This window comes from Dama dama, chromosome 5, assembly GCF_033118175.1.
Source record: "Dama dama isolate Ldn47 chromosome 5, ASM3311817v1, whole genome shotgun sequence".
NCBI classification, from domain to species: Eukaryota; Metazoa; Chordata; class Mammalia; order Artiodactyla; family Cervidae; genus Dama; species Dama dama.
Window position 1 is genome coordinate 82,676,911 of NC_083685.1, and position 19,815 is coordinate 82,696,725.

Below are 19,815 nucleotides of genomic sequence, written 5' to 3' on the forward strand. Positions count from 1 at the left end.
AGCATTTCTTGGTGTAGGAAAACCCACACATCTGGCACCTTCAGTAAAGGAAGAAATTGTGTTTGTTTTCCTTTCAGTGGACATGGTTAAGTAGTAGTTGTTTAGTCACTGAGTCATGTCCAACTCTTGTGAAGTCATGGACTGCAGCCTGCTGGCTCCTCTGTCCATGGGATTTCTGAGGCAAGAACATTGGAGTGGACTGTCATTTCCTTCTCCACTGGATCTTCCCGACCCAGGAGTCAGACTCTCATCTCCTGCCTTCTAAGAACCACCTGGGAAGACCCAGTTAAGTAGTAGCATAGTTAAATAACATAGCCAGGGTAGAATACTAAAGAATGAGGAGCTCTGTGATGTTCTGATACGGAAAAATCTTCAAGATACAATATTAAGAGAAAAATACATGTATAGCTGTATGTCTTTGTGTAGACTTGTTGGCTACCCTGAGGACTAAAGTGAGGGTATATTTATTATGTACCCATTTTAGACATTATGAAGCTTCCATCATGCATTACACTTCTGATCTATTATGTGATAAGCAAATAAAATTTAATAAAAATAGAAACATTAAAACATTATATGCGATTGCATGACATCTTTACCTCCTTAAAGAACAGGCCTAAAAACAGCCCTAGGAACACATACCAAAAAAAACAAGTTAATTTTTTCTTTCAGTTATGTATCTCAAACCAAAAATGTTTACAGTATTAATTAGATAGCTACTAGTATGGTATGAAACTGGACTCTATTATACTAAAAATATAATTTAGGAAAAATTCCAGTATTTTTACATTAAAAAGTTGATCGGAAAAATAAAGATGAAAAAGTCTTTCACAAAAAGGTGAGTCCAAAAGCGTTTGGTACTTGCTATCATTTTCTCAGAAAGATCTGAAAAGCAAACTCTAGTCTTGAAAAAAGAAATTGAAAGTGTTAGTCGCTCAGTCACGTCCACCTCTTTGCAACCCCATCAACTGTAGCTTGTCAGGCTCCTCTGTCCACGGGATCCTCCAGGCAAGAATACTGGAGTGGGTTGCCATTTCCTTCTCCAGGGGATTTTCCCGACCCAGGGATCAGACCTGGGTCTCCTGCGTTGCAGGCAGACTCTTTACTGTCTGAGCCACCAGGATCTATCTCTAGTCTTGAAAAACTAGCCAAAATTAATGTTTCACCTGGAGCACTTGTTCTCAATCCTCTTACAGACAGCTAGTATGCTTCCAATTACACAGTTCCTAGCATACTGTAGATGCATGGTCAATGTTGAATGCATGAATTAACTCTTCAATGTCTCATTTAGAGTCCTATTCTAAATTGTTACATTTTAAAAAGTTCTCTTTTTAAAACAACTCATCACCCCAAAACGACATACTCTTAATATTTCAGTATTAGTTCCTTTTAGTTTTTTTCAAATAATAGTTTTATTCACTTTCAATTGCTACATAATATTTCATCAAATTCTTACAAACCATAACTGACCTAATCATATTCTTATTATTGGATATTTAGCCTGAGTTGATGTACTCTCCGTTAAAATTAAAGAGTGCAAAAATGAACATTACATACAGTTTAAGTTGTTATTCTAAAGCTTGATCATGGCATAACACAAAGTTAATATATATCATTAAAACAAACCAATAACAATAATTCAGCAACATCAGTAACAGTTCACTGATTTATTAGATGAACAAACATATCCATATAATCAATGAAAACTGTACGATATATAAAATAATTTAAGAAATGTTGGGAATTAGCAGCACCATCCATTATTGAAATAGCAAGAAAAACTTCACATATTTTATCCAACACGAGAAGAGGATATAACTACTTTAAGACTTATTAATGCCACTGAATGTCTGGGATGATTGAAAAGGGCATCTCTTTAGGCAAACATACCTCCTTCTACTTCAAAGATCTGGTGAGCAAATCTGATGGTTAATGTTTTAGAAAAAATGCTACTAAATGAAATAAGAGATACTGCATAGTATTTTAATTAGGACAAGGAGACTAACACCCAGCTACTTTTGCATGGTTCAACACTTCGGCTTCTATGAAAAATTTAGTTCTGGATTATGAAATTAGAAATAAAAAATAATTTTAAAAAGACACTAGCTGTCTCTAAGAAACATTAAGTGGGACACAGGTCACTATGAAAATACATCACTTTTCCAGTTTGCTTAATAATTTACTTTAAAAAGTTGTGTAGTTTTCATCACAAGTGACATACAAATTTCTTAATAATCATTTTTAAAAGTTTTAATGTATTTCTAAAATCTAATAGATTCTTTTTTTCTTTAAACCTTTAGCCCTGTTGTTACATTTACTGTGTATCAGAGTAAGAGACTGAGTTTGTGTGAAGGATACAAATTTACACACATTTTACAGCAACTTACACCCTAACATCTACAAAATTCACATTTATAATACAAGCAAGTACAAGGCCAGGCTAAAATTGTTGAATTCCAAAAAGTCAAACTCATACTATTTTTATTTTGTCCCCTTAAAAAAAGTTCAACGTCGGCACCAAATTCAAAAAAGCCCTCTTTAAGAAGTTTGGAAAAAATTTCCAGACATATTTCAGCAAACACAAACAGTTTTTCTGTGCTGGTGAAGTAAAGGATTTCCAATTTTCTTCTGGCCCCTGAGTCTGCGTCGCATGGTAAGTTTAACAGAGTTCTTGCGCTGGGAGGCTGTGGGGAGGCTTGCAGGCTGAGCACTACTACTACGACTTAAACCATTCCGTCTGTGCTTCTTCATAAGAGGGCCAGAGTTGGATTCTTCTAATGTCCGTTTGAAGTTTGCCGGAGGGGTTCTTTCAACTTCTTGGGCTTTCATTTGACCTGGGGTCGATATCTTCACATTTTTTTGGTCCATGATGGTGTTTGTTGAATTGGTAGGCACCAGGCCAACGGACAAGCTATTATTCAAAGAATCATGTATCCTTAAAGTCAGGGCTTTAGTGCAATTTTCTTCCAGTGGCTCTGGATCTTTTGAGGAAATCACTGCAGCCTGAACATTCCCTCGAGCTAGCTCAGGTGGGACTTCTAAATAATTCTCTGAGAAGGCATTACTACGGACAAGGGCAGGTATATGGTCCTTGGAGTTCAGCCTTGGCCATGGGTCCTCCTCCAGGGACTGAAAAACAAGAAGGTAAGACCAAGTGAGAAATAATTTATCCTAGAATTCAGCTTAACCATTGGGGAAATGAAAGGGTTTCATTAGAATAAATGACAAAACTGTTTACTTGGGGGGTTTATTTCCTACTTTCTAGACTTAATTTCTGAATATCTAGTAGTGTGGAAAAGGTAAAGTGCGACATTAAAGCAATTCTGTCACAAGGGAAATTCAGATTGTTGCTTTGCACCCATCTCCTGAACACTAGATGCTGTTCTGGGATTTGAGAAAATACGATATACGGGAATGTCTGGGATTTGAGAAAATAGGACATACAGGCAAGTCTGGGATTTGAAAAAATAGGATATACGGGAATGGCTAGGGCAACTTGCAAAGATACAAATGAAATCATATGGAACTTTCAGGTGCTGTTTCTTAAAAGCTTCACAAGGAGGTACAGATATGCACTACTTTAGGTATAGAGCCCCAAATCTAAATGTTTTCGGAATACCCTCCCATCTCCAGACAAGAACATTCTTCCTATCAAATAGGAATCTTCCACTATTTTAATATTTTATAAAATTACTATTTTAATAACTTTTCCAAGGACAAATTTTAAGCATAAATACTTCCTCTTCCCGAAGTGTGTATCATTTCCCTCAATCTTTCCTCTTTCAATCAAATCAAATTTATTAAAATATTTTCTGAAAAGCCTAAGTAAATCCTTTTGTATTTAGAATGGTAACTAAAGATATATTACTAGTCACCTTCTGATATAAAATTCCCTATGAATAAACACCTTTTGAAAAAGTGCTTTATACAAAGACAGAAATATAGATCAATGGAACAGAATAGAAAGCCCAGAGATAAATCCACGAACCTATGGACACCTTATCTTTGACAAAGGAGGCAAGGACATACAATGGAAAAAAGACAACCTCTTTAACAAGTGGTGCTGGGAAAACTGGTCAACCACTTGTAAAAGAATGAAACTAGAACACTTTCTAACACCATACACAAAAATAAACTCAAAATGGATTAAAGATCTAAATGTAAGACCAGAAACTATAAAACTCCTAGAGGAGAACATAGGCAAAACACTCTCCGACATAAATCACAGCAAGATCCTCTATGACCCACCTCCCAGAATATTGGAAATAAAAGCAAAACTAAACAAATGGGACCTAATGAAACTTAAAAGCTTTTGCACTACAAAGGAAACTATAAGTAAGGTGAAAAGACAGCCCTCAGATTGGGAGAAAATAATAGCAAATGAAGAAACAGACAAAGGATTAATCTCAAAAATATACAAGCAACTCCTGCAGCTCAATTCCAGAAAAATAAATGACCCAATCAAAAAATGGGCCAAAGAACTAAACAGACATTTCTCCAAAGAAGACATACAGATGGATAACAAACACATGAAAAGATGCTCAACATCACTCATTATCAGAGAAATGCAAATCAAAACCACAATGAGGTACCATTACACGCCAGTCAGGATGGCTGCTATCCACAAGTCTACAAGCAATAAATGCTGGAGAGGGTGTGGAGAAAAGGGAACCCTCTTACACTGTTGGTGGGAATGCAAACTAGTACAGCCGCTATGGAAAACAGTGTGGAGATTTCTTAAAAAACTGGAAATAGAACTGCCATATGACCCAGCAATCCCACTTCTGGGCATACACACTGAGGAAATCAGATCTGAAAGAGACACGTGCACCCCAATGTTCATCGCAGCACTGTTTATAATAGCCAGGACATCGAAGCAACCTAGATGCCCATCAGCAGACGAATGGATAAGGAAGCTGTGGTACATATACACCATGGAATATTACTCAGCCGTTAAAAAGAATTCATTTGAACCAGTCCTAATGAGATGGATGAAACTGGAGCCCATTATACAGAGTGAAGTAAGCCAGAAAGATAAAGAACATTACAGCATACTAACACATATATATGGAATTTAGAAAGATGGTAACGATAACCCTATATGCAAAACAGAAAAAGAGACACTGAAATACAGAACAGACTTTTGAACTCTGTGGGAGAATGTGAGGGTGGGATATTTCAAAAGAACAGCATGTATACTATCTATGGTGAAACAGATCACCAGCCCAGGTGGGATGCATGAGACAAGTGCTCGGGGCTGGTGCACTGGGAAGACCTAGAGGAATCAGGTGGAGAGGGAGGTGGGAGCGGGGAGCGGGGATCGGGATGGGGAATACGTGTAAATCCATGGCTGATTCATATCAATGTATGACAAAACCCACTGAAATGTTGTGAAGTGATTGGCCTCCAACTAATAAAAAAAAAAAAATAAAACAGAAAAAAAAAAAAAATAAAGAGGTGACAGCAACTTAAAAAAAAAAAAGAAAAAGTGCTTTATAAAAAGGCACATTTATAAAAGTAATTTTCCTTTAATGTTTCCAGAATTAAGAAGAAAAAGGGAAACTGGAGGAGTCTAAAAGCATTTCAATTTAACCATAAACATGAACACGCTTTACTAAGAAAAATAAACCAACTTTAGGTCCACTGGAGGCTAGAGATGAGAAACTCTAAGTTCCTAACGCAGTACTGCCCCAAAGAGAATACTGCTAAGCTTTTTAAAACGCTTTTATTTATTTGTTTGGCTGTGCTATGTCTTAGTTGCAGCGTGCAGGACGGATGCAGCATGCAAACTCTTAGCTGCAGCATGTGGGATTTAGTTCCCTGACCAGGGATTGAACCCAGGTCCCCTGCATTGGGAACCTGAAGTCTTAGCCACTAGACCATCAGGAAAGACCCTTAAGGACAAAAAAAAAAACAACACACCTAAGTATATTTCTTTCTTTCTGGGGTCACTGGTTCATTCATTTATTTTACATTGCATGGTTTATTGAAAGCCCAATTCTTATCTATTTTAACACTGACTAGATGTTGGGCAGCAATCTTATTTCAAAGTACCGGTGTTGAGCATGGATAACAGAACAGTCTCTATTCTAGAACATTCACATGTGGCTTTCAGCAATATCAACGACAACCTGTCTGTGAATTTATCCCCTCTGCATTAGGTTGATTCCAATGCCTACCCTGATCACAAGCATGGACTGACTGATCACAGAAAACTATACCTCACCAAAAGTAACTGTTGACTAAAGGTTCATCTGCTTAAATATAGAAAAAGGATTTGCAACAAGACCAGGCAGCAGATAAATTCTGTGAACAGAAGACTTCCTACTATCAAACAAGCACATTACTAATTTAGGGACCAGAAAAAAAGATACTAATCAGGCCACTTATAGGAACAGAACATAACTGCTCTAGCTTGTACAACAAGGTTTAGACATTAGATGGAATTTCTTTACAAAAGAAAAACAATGGGATGATTTTAGAGTTAACAAAATTTACTGGAATTTCTGTTGTGCTGTGTTCTTTTAAACTCACAAACTATTATTCTGATACCACAGGTGCACTGGCTTTTCTTCCCCTACTTATTCCTTTAACTTTTCCATTTCCTTCTCTTTTTATTGGCATTCTACAGGAACACACTGCATCTGTTTGCACAGCCAACCGCTTAGACTTCTGAGACTCATCTCAGATTAATTACCACCTGTACTGCTAAGCCTTCTTACATGTTCATTAAACACGTGATATTAAGAGCTTACATCCTAAAAATTCACACTTGCAAAGTTTCACTTCAGAGATCCACTTTGAGAGCTCCATATATTTACAATCCAACCGTAAACAGCTAATTACAAATTGTACCTAGAATGCAACTGAAACTAAGTGCTAATCCTCTGAAAGAACTCTCTTCCTCATTCCTCCTTCCTAGAGCTCTTGGCTTACTTAAAAAAACAGCTAAAATTAGTTTTGCCCTAAAGAAAGATGGAGAAAGAAAGGTGTGCCATAGTAACATATCACTTAAACAGAAGCAGTTCTACTATCTTTGTCCCAAAACAGAGATGTGAGCACCGATTTAGCTGACGATTCAAACGGAAGCTGGTGTGTCTGTAGATGGCTAACCTAGTTTCAAGTGCCTAATCTAAATATGGGTAAGTCTTAAAAATCGCTCAAAATCAACCAAAATGTCATTATATTCATCTACATGCTACTAAACACAGGATTATTATCATAACAATGAAATAAATCAGAGATACTCATGCGTAGCCATGGTTAACTAAGATAAAAGAAACAAAAGAGAACACAATCTCGAGCAGAAATATGTCTTTATTTACTTGTTGGGCCAGAGCCTACAACAGTGATTATTCTGAATGGCTCTAAATACTTTTTCATATTAAGGTGTGGCTAAATGGTTAACAAATAACCATGCCTATACAGAAGTTAGTCCATAGATAAATCTCCTAATCTTTAGTGTAATTATTAGATCATTATTTTTCAGAATTTTAAAATATGTTTTAAAGGGCTTCCCTGGTGGTCTAGTGGTTAAGAATCTGCCTGCCAATGCAGGGGACAGGGTTCCGTCCTGGTCTGGTAAGATCCCACATGCCGCAAGGCAACTAAGTCCATGAGCCAAAACTACTGAAGCCCACGTGCCTAGAGCCTGCGCTCTGCAACGAGACTGCCCCGCGATGAGAAGCCCACGCACCGCAACCAAGAGTACTTCCTGCCTGCGGCAACCAGAGAAAGCCTGCACAGCAACCAAGACCCAGGACAGCCAGAAGTCAATCTTTAGAAAATACGCCTTAAAACTTGTGCCTTGGTGTAATTTCTGTACAATTTTACTAATGCCAACCCACAGATTAACAATTAAGAATGTCCTATTACAGTACCTTCTCTCCCCTCATTCTTACCTCCATCCTACGGCATCTCTATACTACCTACAGTTCAGTTACAAATACGAACACTTTAGGGAACACAAAAGTAATGAATACTTTCAAATACAGAAACCGGTGAACTCTAAAGTGAACATAACCTCCTTCACAACACTCTTAAAAGAGAATCAAGAGACTTTAAAAGATCTCAACCTGCATTATTATTCAAGAGTTTTCAAAGAAAAGAAAGTTTCCACAAGAAATTCTTTTAAGAAAACAAGCATAAAATATTAATTTGTCAATTTCTAAATGAAAAGTCCATGTAAGGAAAATTAAGTTGCCATATATATGTGAAGTAAAAGACAGGAAAGCAATAATGGAAAACTTCCAAGTACTCTATACAGGATCACATACCCAAAATTAAATAAATTCTTTGTACTGTGTAGCTTTGATCATCTTAAAAAACTGCCTCAATACCTGACATAAAATTCCACTGTGTTTCCCATTTTAATGGTCATTCTTCTGAAAGCACATTCTCAGAAGGCCAGGTATATCACAGCAGTTATCAATATTACTAATTATTAGTAGAAAATTAGAAAAAAGTAGGGAAAAAATGGGATGAAATCAGAAGGAAGGGAAATACGATAGCATTTAAACTTATTCCTGAGCACATCTTAAATTCATTCAATATTAATATGGGTAAGAAATAGGAATGATGTTTCTTATTCATGTTAATAGACAACCAATTCTAAAGGCTGATATCCTAAGGTCCAGTTCAGCCTTGATTCTGTATCTTATTCAAACTGCTTAATATCTCGGTCTTATTATCTATAAAATGGAGTTAATTATCTGCACTATTTAGCTTCCAGGGTTATGAGATTCAAATGAAATATCACATATGAAAGTCCACCATAAGCTTTTATTTTTATTTTTTTTTATTTTGTAAAAATCATTTCTTTTTCTTTTTTTTTTTTAGTTTTTATTTATTTATTTATTTATTTTTTCAGTGGGTTTTGTCATACATTGATATGAATCAGCCATGGATTTACACGTATTCCCCATCCCGATCCCCGCTCCCACCTCCCTCTCCACCCGATTCCTCTAGGTCTTCCCAGTGCACCAGCCCCGAGCACTTGTCTCATGCATCCCACCTGGGCTGGTGACCTGTTTCACCATAGATAATATACATGCTGTTCTTTCACAACATCCCACCCTCACCTTCTCCCACAGAGTTCAAAAGTCTGTTCTGTATTTCAGTGTCTCTTTTTCTGTTTTGCATATAGGGTTATCGTTACCATCTTTCTAAATTCCATATATATGTGTTAGTATGCTGTAATGTTCTTTATCTTTCTGGCTTACTTCACTCTGTATAATGGGCTCCAGTTTCATCCATTTCATTAGAACTGGTTCAAATGAATTCTTTTTAACGGCTGAGTAATATTCCATGGTGTATATGTACCACAGCTTCCTTATCCATTCGTCTGCTGATGGGCATCTAGGTTGCTTCGATGTCCTGGCTATTATAAACAGTGCTGCGATGAACATTGGGGTGCACGTGTCTCTTTCAGATCTGGTTTCCTCAGTGTGTATGCCCAGAAGTGGGATTGCTGGGTCATATGGCAGTTCTATTTCCAGTTTTTTAAGAAATCTCCACACTGTTTTCCATAGCGGCTGTACTAGTTTGCATTCCCACCAACAGTGTAAGAGGGTTCCCTTTTCTCCACACCCTCTCCAGCATTTATTGCTTGTAAGCTTTTAAATGCTTACAAACGTGCATAACATTAGAAGGGAATCAGTATGTTCCAAATATTAATATTGTTAATAGTCTTCAGGGGCCACATCTAGTCACTTGTCTATTAGGTGCTCTACAGAGATCCAGCATGCAGTTTAGTACCTATGGGTACTAAAGAAGAAGCACTAAATAAGAAATACTGATAAGAAGTTACAGAACAAAATCCAAAATCCTATTTTATAAAGAATCTGAAAACTGTTTTCATGTAATACTAACCAGAGAAATTCCATCTATTACAACTTAAATACTAGAGAACTGTATACCTTGACTGGTGGTGTGGAACATGGAGAAGGAGTCATCACGCAGGTTTGTTGACTGTTATAGGAAGGGCTATCAGTCAGGTTCAGATAGAGCTCATCTTCATTGGTGAAATTTCCCTGACTGTCCACTCCCGGAGAGATGCAGATTACTATGGCACTAGTATTATCTGCTCGAAGCATTCGCTGCCTCCAGCGGCCTAGTGCTCGATTCACAAGCATTTTGGCACAAGATTGTCCATGCTCACCCTGTATGTAAAACAACAAAAAAGAAGCTAACTCACACTTCGTTACCACTATGGTTGTACCAAATTAATACAAATTAATAATGTTCAACAAGGCCTACATAAATAATTAAAATTTCAAACCTTCTCCACAATCCCTATAACTATGTTAAGACAGCATTGCTCTAAATTAAAAAATAAATCAATAAAATAAAGTCTTATCCTGTGGTTAAATTTCATCTGTATTTTTATCTTTTTGGGAACAAGAAACTTGGTCTTCATTGTAACCTTACTTAAGAAAGGTTATACAGAAGTTATCTAAAAGGGGGAAGTAAACATCAAGATATTACAGATAAACAACTGTACGCCAATGAAAATGAATTTTAAAAAGTATTACAATAAATAATTCACAAATGAAATAATCATACATGGGAAAAAAAAAAACCCACACTGCAAAGGGCCAATTTCCTCCTAAAATAAGAGATTCTGCAAATCAAAGACAACACCAACATAAAAAAATGTCAAAGGACATGAACAAAATTCAGAGACAGAGAAATATAAATGGTTCTTAGCTATATATGTATATATGTATGCTGTTGCTGTTCAGTTACTCAGACATGTCCAACTCTTTGCGACCCCGTGGACTGCAGCACACCAAGCTTTCCTGTCCTTCACTATCTCCTGGAGTTTGCTCAAACTCACGTCCATTGAGTTGACAATGCCATCCAACTACTTCATCTTCTGTCAGTCCCTTTTCCTCCTGCCCTCAATCTTTCCCAGCATCAGGGTCTTTTCCAATGAGTCAGCTCTCTGCATCAGGTGGTCAAGAGCTTCAGCTTCAGCATCAGTCCTTCCAGTGAATATTGAGGGTTGATTTTCTTTAGGATTGACTAGTTTGATCTCCTTGCTGTCCAAGGGACTCTCCAGAGTTTTCTCCAGCACCACAGTTTGAAAGCAGTTATTCTTTAGCACTCAGTCTTCTTTATGGTCCAACACTCACATCCATATGTGACTATTGGAAAAACCATAGCTTTGACTATATGGACCTTTCTCATCAAAGTGATGTCTCTGCTTTTTAATACACTGTCTAGGTTTTTCAGAGCTTTTCTTCCAAGCAGCAAGTATCTTTTAATTTCATGGCTGCAGTCACAGTCTGCAGTGATTTTGGAGCCCAAGAAAATAAAATCTGTCACTGTTTCCATTTTTTCCCCATTTATTTGCCAGAAAGTGACAGAACCAGATGCCATGATCTTCAGTTTTTTGAATGCTGAGTGGTAAGCCACCTTCTCCCTCTCCTCTTTTCACCTTCATCAAGAAGCTCTTTAGTTCCTCTTCACTTTCTGCCATTAGGGTAAAAGCATTATCTGAGGTGACTGGTATTTCTCCCAGCAACCTTAATTCCAGCTGTGATTCATCCAGTCCAGCATTTCACATGATATACTCTGCATATAAGTTAAAAATAAGCAGGGTGACAATATACAGCCTTGATGTACTCCTTTCCCAATTTTGAACCAGTCTGTTGTTCCATGTCTGTTTCTACCTACTGCTTCTTGACCTCCATATAGGTTTCTCAGGAGGCAGGTAAGGTTGTCTGGTATTCCCATCTTTTTAAGAATTTCCACAGTTTGTTGTGATTCACTCAGTCAAAGGCTTATACATACATACAGACAGACATACATAAATGGTTAATGTCACTTATATGAAGAAAAAAGCAATACAAGTCATTATAGTATAGAGATCAAATATATACCAACAGAAACAGTAAAAAAGGAAAAAAACAAATTAAACAATCTCATGTTATACAAATAAACGTGGCTTAGAATAAGACTAATAGCATTATGTTGTTGTTTAGTTGCTAAGTCGTGTCCAACTCTCTACAACCACATGGACTGTAGCCCACCAGGCTCCTCTGCCCCATGGGATTTCCCAAGCAAGAATACTGGAGTGGATGGCCACTTCTTCTCCAGGGGATCTTCCTGACCCAGCGATCAACCCCGCATCTCCTGCATTGGCAGGTGCATTCTCTACCACTGAGTCACCAGGGAAGCCCCAAAGCATCATACAATGGATTTATAACTGTTAAGTTTCAAAGAACAGAAAAGAAAAATGATGTGCTCCAGAAAAGTTACATGTTTTCAAAGTACCTCTAGAAACAGCTGAATAATGAAAATGAGTAGAAATGTCTGAAAAAGAAATGTGCCATGAACTATAAGCAGAAAAAATTTTTACTTAATGCGATAAAATAATGTGTTGCAAGATTAAATATTAACATACTATAATGTATACTATATAATAATATATAATGTACTACAGTACTATACATACTTTATTAAAATATATATAACACATATGTCATTTAACTGTCAGCTCTACCCCTAAAGTTTATATATTCAAACTGAATAAAGAACTGGGTTTTTGTTCATTCTTTCCTTGGGAAACAGGTAATCAATTTTATTTGGGGTTGTCTGATCTTGGTCATATTACAGTATTCAATACATTAATGATGGCAAACTGCAAAAACTCATCTCAGCGGCTTTAAAATCTTAGTATTAAGCCATCCTTGCATTCCTAAGAAAAGTATCATGTGTAATGACGTTTTAAAACATTGCCTGCCCCCCTTCTAATATGAAAAATATGTACCTCAATTGATGAAAGGCAGCATTAATCTGTAGTTCATCAATCTATCCCATCCCCCAGTGTACATGCATGTCGCACCACTCGCCCAACACTAGTGCCCTGAGAACTCGCTGACGGATTCCACCTTTCACTTCTGTGTGCCTGTTTCCCTCCCAGCAAAGCTCCACAAAAAGGAAATCTATATCAGCCGTTTCTACTACCTTACTTTCATTCTCCCTCAGTTCACTGATTCTGTTGACTTGAAAGTCGCTCAGTCGTGTCCGACTCTTTGCTACCCCAAGGACTACACAGTCCATGGAATTCTCTAGGTCAGAATACTGGAGTGGATAGCCTTTCCCTTCTCCAGGGGATCTTCTCAACCCAGGGATCAAACCCAGGTCTCCCGCATTGCAGGCAGATTCCTTACCAGCTGAGCCACATGGGAAGCCCAAGAATACTGGAGTAGGTAGCCTATCCCTTCTCCAGCAGATCTTCCTGACCCAGGAATCGAACTGGGGTCGCCTGCATTGCAGGTGGATTCTTTACCAACTGAGCCATCAGGGAAGCCCCTGTTGACTTGGGCCGCTCCATAATACTGTGTCCTTTTCTTCCACCATACTGTCTCACTAGGTGAGGTCACAAATTGTTGTGGCTTTACTTTACTCCTGTTAACACTGAAATTAGCATTTCCAGGCATTGCCTTTCAGTAACTGCCTACTGAAGATATCTATTTAGATGAACCAAAGGCACCTCCTATTCAACATGCCTACATATGAACTAATCATCCCTCCTCACAAAACGATGTGCTGCTTCTTCATAACAGCTTCCAGCCATCACTAAGAAATTTGGGTGTCATACTCTCCCTTCTTAAAACCCAAGTTCTGTCAATCCTATCACTTAATGTATTTCTTTTTTGCTTGTGTGTGTGCAGTGTATACAGTCTTTTTGTTTTTCCATTGCTGCCTTAGATCAAGCTTGCAAAAATTTTCATTTGGAACGTAACAGCAGCATCCATAGAAGAAGCCTAATAAACTCATTAAGAAAAATAAAATCAAATACACTGGCAGTAAAAATCAACATGTAAAAAGAGATGAAGACAGATCTTATAAATATGACTCTATTCATCGAAATTCACCTTCTCACGGGGATTCTTCACTAATCACTGCTGACACGTCTTCTCTTTCATTGCCAACTCTGCTGGTCTAATTCTATTAAGGGGTGAGACGGTTTTCCTGCACATCCTAATAAATACAATCTTCACATCCATTATCATCTACCCTCTATTTTATATTCCACTCTGCAATGAGTATGCTTTCTAAAATGCTTTTCAATGCTCTCCACTACCTGGTTACAAAGACCTAACTTCATAACAGACCATTCGAAACCTTTTTGCCTCTTGTTTTCCAATCACATCAAGTTACTTGTGAAACTTGAATGTGTTGGAGACTGTCTCTTGGACTTTACACATTCTATTCGTCTGTCTGGAAAGCTTCACTCTCCTCCCTTGATTTCTTAACCTCGTAAATTCAACTCCACCTTTAAGACACGCTCAAATACGAGTCTCACCCATGAAACTTCCTTATGCAATCTTCAAGTTTCTTATCCTTTCTCTCTCAGTTCTCAACTCCTGATCTAAATATTGTTCTATAGATGCTCTTTCAATACTCATTTAGGTGTTTATGAATAGGTTCTTCTAGCCCAATAAAACTGGCTTATGGATTCATCATACCACTGAAATGTTTCTTTTTCTCTCATCATTAAAGAATTATAAATCCAGGGACTTCCCTGGTAGTTCCTGTGGTTAAGAATCTGCCCTGCAATGCAAGGAACGTGGGTTCAACCCCTGGTCAGGGAACTAACATCCACAAGACTCGGGACAACTAAGCCCATGCATCATAACTACCCGGCTGGCATGCCACAACTGGAGAGCTGGCAGGTTACAACCAAACCCTGACACAACTGAAAAAAAAGGACCATAAACCCAACAGACATGGGAATTCTCTGGCAGTTCAGTGGCTAGAACTGCATGCTTTCACTATCAAGGATCCAGGTTCCATGGCCAGGGACCTAAGATCCTGCAAGCTAGCACAACCAAACAAAATAATATTTATTTTATTTAATCTTTCTTTTACATCTAACATCACTGACCAAATGCATCATGCTAGACCCGAGCTTGTAGAATTAAATAGAAACATGACTCTTAGATGGCACTAGTGGTAAAGAATCTGCCTGCCAACACAGGAGATGCCAGAGATGCAGGTTCGATCCCTGGGTCAGGAAGATCCCCTGGAGTAGGAAATGGCAACCCACTCCAGTATACTTGCCTGGGAAATTCCACAAGAGGATCCTGGCAGGTTACAGTCCATGGGATCGCAAAGAGTTAGACATGACTGAGCATGTACGCATGCACTTATCATTAAAACAACTCACAATCAAACGGTACTGATAGCTATCTACACATCCTAGTCACAATAACATGGCAAATGCTGAGCAAGGGCCATGTTCTATTTACCTTTGCATCCTGTGTACCGAGTGCCTAACACAGTAGTTGACGGAATAAATGCAGGCAATTTAATACAAGTTCTTTTATGTTGTCTCCTTAGTTAGCTTCACCAATCCTCTCATCTTAGGAAAAGATCATCTTTTCCAAGGAGCCATTGATTCCAGTTAGTTCCATGTGCTCTGGACCGTCATCTCTTATTTCTCTTATTCTGTCAATCTTTCTTGTAAAGACTATAAAACTGCTTTCAAGATCCTGTTTTTTCAAGATAACAATGGCAATTCCCTTGTCTTGCTGAACACTCACTACATCTATTTCCTAGGCTCACAAAGTACTCTTTCATCGTCACTCCAACCTGTCAGCTAATGCTCCCATCACTTCAACTGAAATTCTGCATCCTTGAAGATCACTAATATTAGAAGATCCTAACTGTAAAACCCAATACCCTGTTTTCATCCATCTGCCTCTACTTCTTTGTAGAATTTGACATTGCAGGCTACTGCTCCAAAAACACACTCTTTCCTTGCCTTCAATAACATCACACTTTCCCAAAACTCCTTGCTTTGTCATTGCTCAGAATGAAGAGATCAATTTTCAAGCAAGCCATGAAGGAAAGAAAAGAATTTTCTCACTGATGGTTGTTTCAAGGTTTGCAATTGAATAAAGCAGTACAGGTAACAGAGTTACCATATGACCCAGCAATTCCATTCCCAGGTCGATATGAGAGAACTGAGAACATGTCCACACAGAAACTTGTCCATGAATGTTAATAGCAGCGGCATTCAAAATAGCCAAAAAATGGAAACAGTTCAAGGATCCATCATTCCCCTAATGAGCTGCAGAAATCTATACTTTACTTCTTTTCCAGCCAGGGCAAATGCAAAGACCTACTCCAGGGGAACACACTTAGTTCATATTCAAGACTCCTGACGAAAGTACCAGAACAATGCACAGGTGATAATATTGAATTGAGTTACTTCTCACCATCAGGTATTTTTTCTCCTCTTGGTCCTGGCACATTGAGATGGCGTCTTGAGGTGGAATCATATTCCAAAGTCCATCACTTCCCAAGATAATATACTTGTGCTTCTGGGGGTCAAGAGTGTGGACACTTGTGTCTGGTTCAGGTGACACCACAAACTCACCACTGAAGAAATCATAGCTCCACAAATCACCTGGGGAGCAGGAGGCAGAAAAAGCCAGAAGCGTTATTTCCAAGAGAGTAGTATCCCATCAACAGATTAAAGAAGAAAATCTACATGTTCATCTCAAAAGATGCAGAATAGCATTTGATAACATTTGAAATCCATTCATGATTTTAAAAAAGAAAAATTCTTAGCAAACTAGAAATTTTAAAAATTAACTCTCTTATTAACCTGACAAAAGCATGTCTTCTATCACCACTTTTCTTCCAGTTCTATACGAAGGATCCTTCTCAACACAGTAAGAAAATAAAAATATATCATATATATGTATTAGAAAGGAGAAAATAAAACTATCATTATTTGTAGATAATTTTATTTCTACATAGGAAATCAAAAAGAAATTAGATAAATTATCAGAACAGGAACACTTAGCGAGGTTGCTAAATACCCAATAAATAAAAGTCAGCAGTATCTCTATGTAACAGCAAGAAACAGAAAATATAAAATTTTAAACAATTCCATTTACAACAATGCAACAATGAGCCAAATGCAAGGTACTGCAAAGTTTAACAAAAGGTATGCAAATCTATCATGGACAAAATTATACAATTAGATTCCAGATTATCTAAATACACAGAGAAATAAATTCTAATCAAAGATAGGAAGATCATGAAGATGTTAAGTCTTCCAAAAATAACCTATAATATCAGTGTGATTCCAACTAAAATCCCAAAAGGATTATTGTAGAATTTGACGAACTGATTCAAAAACGTATAGGAAGGCACTACTGTATAGCACAGGGAACTCGACTCAATATTCTGTAATGACTGATATGAGAAAGAACCAATACTCTGTAATGATCTGTATGAGAAAAGAATCTTAAGTATCACTGATTCACTTTGCTGTACAGCAGAAACTAACATGACATTGCAAATCGACTGTATTTCAGTAAAAACTTTTAAAAATACATTGAAAAGTGGAAACATAAAATGTACAGGGAAGAGCAAATGGCCAAGATTAACTAAGATAACTATGAAGAAAAGATAAAATGGGGAGAAGTTGCTCTATAAGTAGGAGTTCTAGTGGCTAACTGAAAACCTGTTAACCTCCTAGGTCAAGAAAATTTGATGTAACCCCCTACATCAAATCGGAAAGGATGAGTGCCAGTCACTTGGAAGAAAATTGCAGAGATAAAAATGAGCATTTTTATGCTTTTAACCTATCTTTGGAAGCTAAAAAGTTTTAATCAGTCTTTGGAAATCAATAGTTCACCCTTTCAGTGAACCAACAAAAGAAGATTTCTTACATAGTTATCTTCTCCTTGATTAGCTCCACATAAAACAACACCTAAAACTTCTGCCTTTCAGATCCACTGGATGTAGACCTCAGAATGTTCAACATAAAAAAACTTTTAGTTGACTCAGGTCATCAACAAGATCAATAAAACTGAAATAGGAAGAAAATTTATAGAAGCCATCTATTCTTTCGTGATACACAAGATAACTAAGGAGGACAATATAAACTCTTCTGCTCCCTGAAACAGGAACCTCCTGTCTGTCCCCTCCAGACAGAAAGGAGGAAACAAATTTCTGCCTCTTTTGTTTGTTGTCATATTCTTTGGAGAAAGACCTTAAATTAAGAGCAAAAAGTTTTCAGACAAGAGGATAAATTGTGTTTGCCGCTGCTAAGCAGGTCTGACTTTTGCTAAATAAGAGGAAGTTCTTTGTCCTCTCCTTATTCAAACTTCACCATACCTTCCCATCAGAAATACTGGTCATTTCAAATATGCTCAGAGCCCAAGGAAAGAATAGCTCGAATCAATTACTCTAATATAAAATAGCAACTCACTGCTAAACCAGCCTCTTGAAAGGGGCAATTCATTCTTCAGAGTAACAAAAGAGACCACATATGACCACTAAAAGCCAGTTATAATCCAGGCCAGCTCACAAAGACACAGTCATCTCTTTATACCAGTAAAAGAAAACTCCCTGGCTGAAACTATAAAAATGAACATGGATGGAAAAAGAGTTAGGATGAATATTAAAGTAGCAATTACAGGGTTCATACATGATGTTAAAAGCCTTCAAAAGTAGTTTTCCCCCAATATTTGGAATTAATATTGCCATTCCAAGTAAGAACATAAATTTCCATACAGCAGAATCCCTATTATGTCTAAAACTAAAATCTAGGTTAAAAAAAAAAAACTGGAGCCCTTTATACAGAGTAAAGTAAGCCAGAAAGATAAACACCAATACAGTATACTAACACATATATATGGAATTTAAAAAGATGGTAACGATAACCCTATATGCAGGACAGAAAAAGAGACACAGATATATTAGAACAGACTTTTGGACTCTGTGGGAGAAGGCGAGGGTGGGATGATCTGAAGAGAATAGCATTGAAACATGTATATTATCAAGTGTGAAACAGATCGCCAGCCCAGGTTGGATGCATGAGACAAGTGCTCAAGGCTGGTGCACTGGGAAGACCTAGAGGGATGGGATGGAGAGGGAGGTGGGAGGGGGGATCAGGATGGGGAACACATGTAAATCCATGGCTGACTCATGTCAATGTATGGCAAAAACCACTACAATATTGTAAAGTAATTAGCCTCCAGCTAATAAAAATAAATGAAAAAAAAAAAAAAAAGAAAATGTCATGCTGATCCAGAATTGTGTAATATAAAACTCATCTTCAAATTTTTCCAATTATCTCAATAACGTCTCTCTTTTTTTGGCCACACTGCGTGTCTTGCCTGGCCAAGGATCAAGTACCTTACCAGGCCCCCTCAGTAAAAGTGCTGAGTCCTAACCACTGGATCACCAGGGAATTTCGCAATAATTCTTTTTAAGAAACATTTATTTACGGCCGCGCTGGGTCTTTGTCGCTTTCTCTAGTTGCAGCACGCAGGGCCTTCTCACCGCAGTGGCTCTTCCTGTTGCAGAGCATGGGCTCTAGAGCTCTCGGGCCTCAGCGGCTGCAGCGTGTGAGCTCCGCAGTTGTGGTACACAGGCTTAATCGCTCCCCAGCATGTGGATCTTCCCAGACCAGGGATCGAGCCTGGGTCCCATGCATTGGCAGGCAGATTCTGAACCACAGGACCACCAGGAAAAGTCCAACAACCCTTTTTTTAATGTCCAGGATCCACTCATGGATCATTCATTGCATTTAGTTGGCATATTTTTAGTTGTTTTTAACCCAGAACAACTCTCTAGCTTTTGTGATTTTTGTCATTCATGACACTGACAGACGATTGTCAAAAGGCTCCAGGCCAGCTGTGTTGCAGAATGACCCGTGATTTAGGGTTTTGCTTTCTGTTTGCTTCTTTGTGTTCTGCAAGATATAAAGGCTTGTGTTCAGGTTAAATTTGGTTTTGGCCAGAATACTACATCTTTCTCAGCTAATCACATGAGGAG

The 19,815-nt window shown here is 37.8% G+C and overlaps 1 protein-coding gene across 2 annotated transcripts in view; it reads right to left on the reverse strand.

Annotated features, from left to right (window-relative positions):
* Positions 1-519: 519 nt before the first annotated feature.
* Positions 520-19,815, reverse strand: part of PPM1D (protein phosphatase, Mg2+/Mn2+ dependent 1D) — a 59,119-nt gene continuing 39,823 nt past the window's right edge. The window contains exons 4-6 of one of the 2 annotated variants that reach the window (XM_061142695.1): positions 16,236-16,426; positions 9,918-10,160; positions 520-3,129 (exon numbers count right to left, since the gene is read on the reverse strand). In XM_061142695.1, the coding sequence (XP_060998678.1) occupies positions 2,572-3,129; positions 9,918-10,160; positions 16,236-16,426 (992 nt within the window). In that variant the 3' untranslated portion in view covers positions 520-2,571. The remainder of the gene's footprint in view (positions 3,130-9,917; positions 10,161-16,235; positions 16,427-19,815) is intronic. The other variant, XM_061142694.1, reaches the window with a different exon arrangement.